This window comes from Engystomops pustulosus, chromosome 8, assembly GCF_040894005.1.
Source record: "Engystomops pustulosus chromosome 8, aEngPut4.maternal, whole genome shotgun sequence".
In the NCBI taxonomy this organism is placed as follows: domain Eukaryota; kingdom Metazoa; phylum Chordata; class Amphibia; order Anura; family Leptodactylidae; genus Engystomops; species Engystomops pustulosus.
In genome coordinates this window covers 66,450,107-66,460,502 of record NC_092418.1, presented here as the reverse complement: position 1 = coordinate 66,460,502, position 10,396 = coordinate 66,450,107, and the positions used below count along the sequence as shown (strand labels likewise).

The 10,396-nt window shown below is 37.6% G+C and overlaps 1 protein-coding gene across 1 annotated transcript; it reads right to left on the bottom strand.

Moving 5' to 3' along the window:
- Positions 1-1,964: 1,964 nt before the first annotated feature.
- On the bottom strand, positions 1,965-8,509 carry LOC140074562 (gamma-crystallin 1-like). Its single transcript, XM_072119552.1, has 3 exons — positions 8,484-8,509; positions 2,554-2,796; positions 1,965-2,262 (listed from the first exon to the last, which is right to left on the bottom strand). Exons 1-3 carry the CDS (start codon positions 8,490-8,492, stop codon positions 1,987-1,989), a joined length of 528 nt encoding a protein of 175 aa, XP_071975653.1. The 5' UTR covers positions 8,493-8,509; the 3' UTR covers positions 1,965-1,986.
- Positions 8,510-10,396: the final 1,887 nt, after the last annotated feature.

Genomic DNA, 10,396 nt, shown 5'->3' with positions numbered 1-10,396 from the left:
ACTTTATCCCTCCTGGCTTGGGTCTCTCTCCCTCGATCTCAGATGTGGGATATTGTGCAACAACCAGCTACTTGGGAGTAATGGTGTGAATCGAGGTAAAGGTCACTAAGGACAATGCTGATCTGCCACTCATTATAAACCCTAGTCACACCCAAGTCATCCTAGTCAAAGAGGAATATACACTCACCGGCCACTTTATTAGGTACACCATGCTAGTAACGGGTTGGACCCCCTTTTGCCTTCAGAACTGCCTCAATTCTTCGTGGCATAGATTCAACAAGGTGCTGGAAGCATTCCTCAGAGATTTTGGTCCATATTGACATGATGGCATCACACAGTTGCCGCAGATTTGTCGGCTGCACATCCATGATGCGAATCTCCCGTTCCACCACATCCCAAAGATGCTCTATTGGATTGAGATCTGGTGACTGTGGAGGCCATTTGAGTACAGTGAACTCATTGTCAGGTACTTGTGTAGCTGATGTCTTTGTCTCACACATGTGTATATCAGAACATGTCAGGTACTTGTGTAGCTGGTGTCTGTGTCTCTCACATTTGTACAGCAGAACATGTCATGTACTTGTGTAGCTGATGTCTGTGTCTTACACATGTTTATTAGGAGGGAGAGAAGGTCAGCAGATAAAGCACAGATACTAGCAATGCTTTACTATACATTACACACAGAAATGAGCAGGGGGAGGAGAGGAGAGGAGAGGGGAGGGGTAACAGGGGTGACATCACTGCCTCTGACCATGTGACCAGCATAATTTACATAATAAAGAAATGCCATGATTATGCAATGATTAATGTATGAATTGACTAGATTAAGGCTGTGATGGGATCCTTGTGAGCTGCTCCAAAAAGGTAGTAGTGACAGGACAAGTGACACAGACCTGATGACAGGTGTCCTTTAAAAAAGCCATTATGCAAATATTATGTGTTTTTCAAGGATGCAAAAAAAAACAATGAAAAAACACCACGTGTGTCACTGGCCTAAAACACATATGACAAAATTATGTAGGGGAAACATATCTACCCCTCTATGACTTCCCCTACCACTATCTCACTAAATATTTGTAGGTGCCTAGATGTTTGTGTGGGACATACCAGATGTGGTAGCTATATATTTAATCTACACTGGCAATGAAATCAATCCATAGAAGTCAATAAGTGATGTTGTGTGTAATAATAAAATGATACAGGGAAAAAGTATTGAACACAGGTACAAAAGCCATGGAAACTCCTGACAGCTAAAATATAAAAAAAAATAGAATAGCTGCTGGTTAAAAAAAGTAGCTCATTTCCAAGGTTCTACATAGGAAATATATGTTGGGTAAAACAAGTGTAATGTATTGCTTCAAAATAAGATTATAGCATTGGTTAGGTTCCAGTGAGTGCTCTTGGGTCAATAATCTGGAAGTAGAAAGAACATGATTTAACCCTTAACTGGCCACAACCAGGTGCACCTTGCAAGATTTCAAACAGAGGAGTGATAAGAATTATCAGAATAGTTGTGAAAGGGTCAAAACCACCTGTGGAGACTTACAAAGAGACCTGGATTCAGCTGCTACAATTGTTTCAAAGAAATCAGAAAGTGATGTGACACGCCTCCTTGGATTCTGGCAAAACTGCTCCTGTTGCAGTTTCTGATGCAATCAAACCGCATCATAAAATGCAAATTGTGAATGCAGCCTGCTTGTTTGACACATTCCAAAGGCTTGAATTGTGATCTCATGCTGTGGTTACATTGCATTTTACCAAATGTAGTGAAAACAAGCCACTCCACAGCTCTGTAAATGGAAAATAAAAAAAGTTATAGATTTTTGAAGGTCATTTGCCTTAATCTTTTATATATAAAATCTGATACAGTTCTTCATTTACTATTTCTAGAAAACATCTTCAACATTCATTTTTTTAATTCGGATGTGAAATAATTCAAAATGTATATAATTATTTATTTTGCTTTTATTTACTTTTGTAGATAAATCAGTACATATATTGAACTCGTCTGAAAGATCCAATTCTTGGGTTGGAAGCTCCCCAGTCACTGTATCTTCTGTACTCCCCAGGTCTCAGGTAATACTGACGTCCCCTGTAGTTGGGTTCCTCATAGAACATCCAGTATCCCTCATGCACATGGCAGGAATGAATGTCATGGTAGCGGAATTGCTCATAGACATGAGGACAATCTTCAGTGAACTCCATCATCTGACCTCTGAAATCCTCTTTCTCATAAACTCTAACACTAAATGGTCCACGATGCTGTGATTTAGAAAAGCATAAAATATGTTTGAGAATTAATCCTTTATGCAATGGAAACAAGTATGCTGTGCTCCATACTATTGAAAAAATACCATAAATATATATATATGACTTGATGAAGAATACTCAAAAAACACTTTAACAAAACAAAATAAATTACCGTTTAAAAAACTGCAATCTGTATTAATGCAAGTTTGTCTTTGATTACTACTTTGTCACAAATATTTGTAAATGGATAGAAAAACAGGTATGGGCCCAAATATTTTGAGCCTCATTGGATGACATTTATACCTGTGGAGTCACACGGCAGGATCTGATTGAGTCATTATAACCCATCCATTGCTGAAAGTCAGGATATTCTCCCCTCCTCAGGAAGTACTGGTGTCCTCTATAGTTGGCAGATTCATAAAGGATCCAGTTTCCATTCTCCACTCGGATGGAATTGCAACGGTGAAAATATGAAGACAAATCTGAGGAATCTGAGTTGCACTCATAGGAGCGACCCTGAAAGTTTCTGTCTTCGTAGAAAGTGATCTGCCAAAATAGTAGATGCAACATAATGTTAAACATTTTATTTGCATATAAATTTCAACCAAATTTGATTTATATTTATACGGATACATTTACAGGACTTGGTTCACTTGTACATGTGACCTGTTGTATTACTGGCTGTTTTTCTGGACCTGAAACCCTGAACTTGCAATCCTGACATAAATAGCTTTACTAAAATAAAAAACGATAAATAAAACCAGAACTGCAGTTTGTCTATCCCCTCCCAAGAAAGTGTTTACAAAATTAGTCAAGTTATAGGCACCCCAAAATAACTTTTTTTTTTCTTCAAAAACTAGTACCTTAGTGAATTATGGTTTTAGGAATGTAAAGAACAGGAAATTTACCATTAACACTTGGTATTGTATGCCCAATTTAAATTATACAAAGAATATAGGAGCACAGCATACCTATGACAGGCATCTATGTTTGAAAACTCTGATTGGGACAAATCTATCGAAACCAGCCACATGGTGAGGTCACATGACAGCATTACAGGACCTGGAAATGTATATGCCACAAACAGCAACTGTATTGTTCACATGTGACTGTGGGCAGCCAAGTCGAGTGTAAAGTGAACATCCTTTTTAGAAACCTGCAAAAAGATTTGCTGTTACCCATTTGAGCCCCAACAAACTTCTTTGAAAAAATAAATAGATTAAATATTTATCAGATAGTCCTTATATATTAGTCGATTTCCATCAGTCTAGACAATTATTGTATGTGATTTAATCCGCAGTTGGAAAGAGAATCAACTAATATTAAAAAAAAAAAAGCTGGACAGACCCCAGCTATTAATAGTGGAAAGATATAAGACAATTTTTTGTCACCAGCTTACGTAACCACTATACTAATCTGCCCCTGGGTAGACTTCAGCTATATTCCGTGGTTACAGATAATCAAATGGACTGAGGCTCACCGGATGGAGTTGTGCTATATTAGGCACAACGCTAGTTAATGCTCAGTTGTATGGGTGGGGGTGCTGCCTTTAGACAGTGAACATCGAGACACGGTTGCCAGAACGGTCAGCATCGCAATATGAAGCAGTAGGTTGGAGACTGTCTAGTGTGGCGCACACATAAGTTCAGATGGATACATAATATAGGATAATGTATAACATTTATTGGTAATCTCGGAACACAATGCGTTTCAGAGTATTGAGAACTCCTTTCTCAAGTGAAGTGAGACTTAGATATATAAAGTGGTTAGTTCTGTAGCATGGGAGAAGCGAAGTTCTATCCCAGTGGCTTACAGTACAAAGAATACACGTCACTCGAAATATGTAGAGCTTGACGGGTGCACAAGTAGGTTACCAAGTAAGTTACCAAACCTATCCAGTGGCTGACCAGGATAGAACTTTGCTTCTCTCATGCTACAGAACTAACCACTTTATATATCTAGGTCTCGCTTCACTTGAGAAAAGAGTCCTCGATACTCCGAAACGTGTTGTGTTCCGAGATTACCAATAAATGTTATACCGTACCCTATATGATGTATCCATCTGAACTTGTGTGTGCGCGCCACATTGGACAGTCTCAAACCTACTGCTTCAAAGAAAAAGAGAAGACGGGGAGTAAGAGTAGGATAGATTGGAAAGAGTTCCATAACTTGACGCATACAAAAAGTGACCAGAAAGGGGGAGGGGATGGCAAAAGCGTGCCTAAACAGGGCCTAGTGACAGGGGGCAGTGTTATGCGGCTTTAAAAACTGAGGAGGAGGTAGCGGATATTGAACAAAATGGATACAACCATGTGGACAAACAAGCGATTTTGCAGGCCATCAAAACCTGCAATACAGCTATTCAAGAGCTAGCCAGTAAGTTTGATAGCATCTCAGGTGACATAACACTCATTAGGGAAGAAGTTAGTAAAATAAGAGATCGGATGTGGGAAAATGATGCAAAAGTCGCATTACTATTGCAAGAAATGCAGATTGTTAAAACACGAAATCGCGACTTTAAGAAAATAAAGATTTAAATGAAAAGATAAGTGATCTAGAATATAGATTGTGGAGATCAAATATCCATATTGTGGAGTTACCTGAAGCAGTTGAAGGGCAAAATGCCACAGAATGCATGGAATCATGGATTGGCGAGCAGGCTGGAGTGGACAAACTGTCTAAAAGTTTCTGTTTGGAGAGAGCTCATTGTGTACCTATGAAACCCCCATCACCAGGATACCCCCCAAGACATGTACTGGTCAAGCTACTCAGCAATACATAGTTGAGAAGAAAGACCTTTATGGATGTCAAAAAAATTTTTGAGGAAAACTGAAATCAAATATGATTTGTTATTTCATTTTAAGCTACGCGTGATATTCCAAAGAAAGACTCTTTTTTTACTACCCCAGAGGAGGCGACTAATTGGTTAGATAGTAAAGGACTTGGTTAGATTATAAGAGGGCTGAAAGACCAGATAACAAAGATAGGAGTGTAAATTTCTATAATTTGAGTATATATGCTTTATGTAAAATGTAAATATAAAACTAAAAGGGAGACTGGGGGGGATATAGGGTCAAGATTTTGGAGGAAAGATACTGACATGGTCTGTGAAAGGTCTATGAGAGGCCTATTTGGAGAGTTTTGGGTGGGAATTGAATAGAAGTAAAAATTATAGTAGGGAATGTTAAAGGCCTGAATGAACAGACAAAAAGAAGGGCAGTATTGGACTGCATAGAGAGATATCTACCTGTTATTGTGGTATTGATTGAAACACACTTGATGAATGAAATTGAAAGAAAATGGACAGAAATTACAATACACTCAACTTTTAGCTCCATGTCGTGGGTGTTGAGCATATTAGTAGACAATAGAATTAATTTAAAAATATTAGAGACACGTGTAGATAAAATGGGCAGATATGTATTTATGGATTGTGTCCTAGAAGGGGTATGATGTGTGTTATCATTTGTATATATACCACCTCCTTATACCAGTGAGATAATGAACTGTTTATTACAGTTTATAAAAAAATAAGCCAGAATCATATCAGGTAGGGATTACAACTGTGTTATGAAGGAAAAGTAGAATAGGATATATATATCAGATAAAAAAAATAACAGAAGGAGAATCCCCACTTAAAAGGTTATGTACAGAGATTGGGTTAGACATCTGATGACATAGATATGGGGGAAAAAAAAAACTTCTCCTGCTTCAACAGTTCATATAAATCATTGTCTATAAAAGACATGGCCCTATGTAACAATAGGTGTATGCAATACGTTAAAAAGATGGGTTATGAAACGAATTCCCTCTCGGACCCTCGTTATTGATTGTTGATGAAAACAAAACCCTAGGAACACCAATTCTGTTAAGAATTAATGCACATCAGTAATAAATGATGATGAAACAATACCACAGGAATTAGAATAAAGATTCAGGCAATATAGGAGGGGCTTGGGATGCAATAAAGGCATTTCTATGAGGACTACTATTCAGTAAAATAGTATGGATTAAAAAGATGGCCAGAAAGGGAGAGGATAGCTTAAGAGAAAAAGTGCAGAAATATAAAGAAAGATATGCTATGGACCCTTCAGAAAGTACAGGTGCAGAATTTGAAGAGCCAATAGCAGCATGCAAAAACTTTTTATTAGAAAAAGCTCAAGATGCCTCTTTTCTGGGTAGAAGCGCTTTCATGAAACAGGAAAACCAGGGAAACTTCTGGCAAGCATAGTGAATCAACAAGAATATCAGAATAGTATAGATATAATAATAAATGAAAAAGGATAAATTACCGAAAAAATAGAAGAAATTAAATACAAATCTGAAATTAAAATAAATAGCGAAGAGATTTAGACTTACTAGACTGATACAGAATTTCTGAAACTGACAAGGTCTCAGATAACGGAACTGGAAAAGCCCATCTCTTTGAAGGAATTACAGAACGCTTTGCTTAACAACTCTGGAAATACAGCCCCTGGTACTGATCGATTTCCCTTTGAGGTGTACAGTAGGTTCGGGAGCATATTACTTTCAGCTCTACTGGGGTCTATACAAGGGGCAATTAATTAGGATTGAGTATCTATGAAACTGAATGAGGCTGTCATTACTTTAATTCTAAAAAAAAATAAAGATATACATAGATATATAGTGGGGAAGGGGTATAATAATGAAATTATGTGATTGAATTTGCAAAATATATGTAATTGTGTTTAAGAAAAAAATGAATTTAGAGAGATTTGAAAAAAAAATATTTATCAGTTAGTCTAGGATACCGATGGGGAAAGTCACAGATGTTATAGTGACATTGATGCCTATCTTTATTTATTATACATTTTTAGGCTAATAATTTGAGTTGTAGAATACTGCACAAAGGGAGTATTTGTTGATCAGTTTGCATCACATTTATCAAGGGATTTAAGCTACCTCCACATGTTGTGCAGGTGTATGGGATGCAAGCTAGGGCTCCTGTGAAACTCTGTTTGCATCTCATGTGCCATCTGCGGGTGAGCTCTGCTCACACACTGATGATCATAGAAATGTATTGCCCTGCTCTAGGACCTGCTCCATCTTTTGAATCTTGGGCAATCCTTGATTGCACATAGAAGGAAGGAAGACAATTAGGTCAAAAAACACAGGTTAGTGAGTGTGCGCTTCTATGACTAGAATGGAGAGGTGGACTCTGAATAGTAGAAATTATTTTATTATTTTTTCAATAGCGGACGACGCGTTTCAAGGACGTATTGTCTTCTTCATCAGGTCCTTTAACATAATGCACTGGATGCAAATATAGTCTATACTCTGGCATGCAGCGCGAGCAACATTACCTCCGGCCAGCTGACATTGATCCCTTACTAATCTCCAGTGACGCTGATCCCTCGCTAACAGCTATTGACGTTGCCCCATGCTCTGGCTTTACCACCACAGCAAGTATCACCACTACTCCATCTCCCTGCTATCTCAACACCATACGCCTAGACTATATTTGCATCCAGTGTATTATGTTAAAGGACCTGATGAAGAGGACAATACGTCCTTGAAATGCGTCGTCCGCTATTGAAAAAATAATAAAATAATTTCTACTATTCAGAGTCCACCTCTCCATTCTAGTCATAGGGGCCGCGCGCACTCACTATCCTGTGTTTTTTGACCTAATTGTCTTCCTTCCTTCTTTGTATTGGATCACAGGATCTCCTGTGTGCCACAGGGTACGCTGCAGCCCCCCACCCCTTTCTTCCCCCCACACCCTCTCTCTAAAACCACAGATCCCTCTACTTGCAATACGATCAGACAATCTACCTTTAGGCGCCACGTGTCTCCCTCTTTTCCTAATACCGCACCTTGATTGCACATGGCTATGAAATTCACAACCCTGTGTCCATAGAAGCAAATGAGGACATGTGCTAGCTCAGACAGTTTTTAAACACTTTGCTACTGGTACAACAATAGGGACATTGTCTTGGCAAAGTTTGGTGTGGCCTAAGTTTTTCAAAAAATGTGCCCAAATTGAGCAGATTTTTCTTTAATAAACCAACCAACTTGCACAGCAGGTGTAAAATTAAAGTAGACACATGCCAGATTTATCACTCGCCATCAGACACTATGATTAATCCGGTTCAATTACTAAAGTACATTTTGATAAAAAGGTTTTGGCTCATTACTGATACAGAGACAAAATGTTAACGTGTAAACCAACTAAATAAAATTTTGTAAATATAACATTGCCTGCCACTTACCTTCACCATTTTAGCTGAGTTTTGTTGCAGAGTTGTACTGTGGATTAGGGCCACCAGTGGAAGACTTATATATACATAGTATTGCTGATGACTGCATGCTGAACAAATGATGCTGACCTTTAGGTTGTTAACTATTGAATATGTGTAGTTCTTTGTCCTCCGCTCATGTGTGCAATGTAAATTCTGACAGGTTGCTAAACTACGTTTCTAGTGGGTAAGCAAAGTGTTAAATGTTTCACTACGATTTATGCTATACATGTACATTAAAGTTAAAAACTCTTAAAGATTATATATATCTTTAATAATTTAAATGTTAAAATGCTCACCAAAGATTATGAACAAGAGAATAGAAAATTGTGCTTTTTGAAAACAATAGAAATGCTATAGTCCTCTGACAGAACTAATATTTTGAGGTGTACATATACTTATATATACATGACAAGGATGTATATACACAAAAACAGCTAAGCTTCTATATTGTCTGCTGAAAAAGTACATTATCATCTAACCCCTGTCAATTATCCTGGCCTCAGAATACATGTAGAAGGTCCAGGACATTCTATGATGTTATTGAGGCACTAGTTGTCTCCTTTGTAGGTCTAACTTGAGAACTGAACAATTCCACATGTCCGAACCACAAGTTATTGCCAATATGTTATCATGTGTAGTTATGTAATCAGCCAAGTATAATTTTATAAGTTGTACCACTCATTAACACCCATAGCTCCACCTTATATCCACCTCAGACACTCCCATCATTTTGACGTGTATTATTAAATAATTTTGGGTGAGGTCTTTGGAGATCTTCCTTAAGATGCAACAGATGATGTCTGTGTCTTTATTGTCAGCCATTGCATAATATAATCTATCTATCGAGCATTACTCTATGGCAGTGATGGCGAACCTTTTAGAGGCCGAGTGCCCAAACTGCAACCCAAAACCCTGCTTATTTATCGTGAGGTGCCAAACAAAAATTAAAGCAGTAACGTATTGCTCCTTGTTCAACAACTTTCAATCATATTGGCCTCCTGAGGACAGCAGCACAGTAGAAATATAGGAAATTTGTATAATTTTAGCTTCTTTCCAGATTCTTTGAGATTGTTTTCTCGTGACACATTGTACTTCAAATTAGTTTAAAAATTTGGATGAAATCTTTTGCGTTTAGTTATGAAAAAAAAACAAAATTTGGCAAAAATTTGGAAAAATTCTTTATTTTCAACATTCTAAATTCTCTACTTTTGATGCATATAGTCATAGATCCCAAATAAATTCATAACTTACATTTCCCAAATGTCTGCTTTATGTTGGCATGGTTTTTTAAGATTCCACATATTTTACTAGAATGTTATGAGGCTCAGAATTTAGGTATCATTTTTCAATTTTTTTGTAAAATCACCAAAACCTGTATTAGATGAACCTGCTCAACTTCTAATTGACACTGAGAGGCCTAAATAATAGTGAGACTCGTAAATTACTCCATTGTGGAAACTACACACCTCAACGTATGAAAAACCACTTTTAAGAAGTTTGTTAACGCTTTACGTGTTTTATAGGGGTTAAAACAAAATGGAGGTGCAGTCTGCAAATTGTAATATTTTTTCACAATACACCCATTTTGGGTGGAAAATTAAACATTTACAATGTTACCCAATCTCTCCCGAGTACACGGATACTCTATATGTGGTGGTAACCTGCTGTATGGGCGCACGGCCGGGCATAGAAGGGAAGGAAGAGCCATCCAGATCAGATTTGCTATGTCACATTGTACAGGCTATAATTTTTTTCTTTTTTTTAATGTGGACCTATAGGGGCTTATTTCTTTTGCCACATGAGATGCACTTTTCTGGTACGTAATTTGGGGGAATCTATAGGCTAATTGGTGAGATTTTATTAACTCTTTGTTGGTGGAGGAA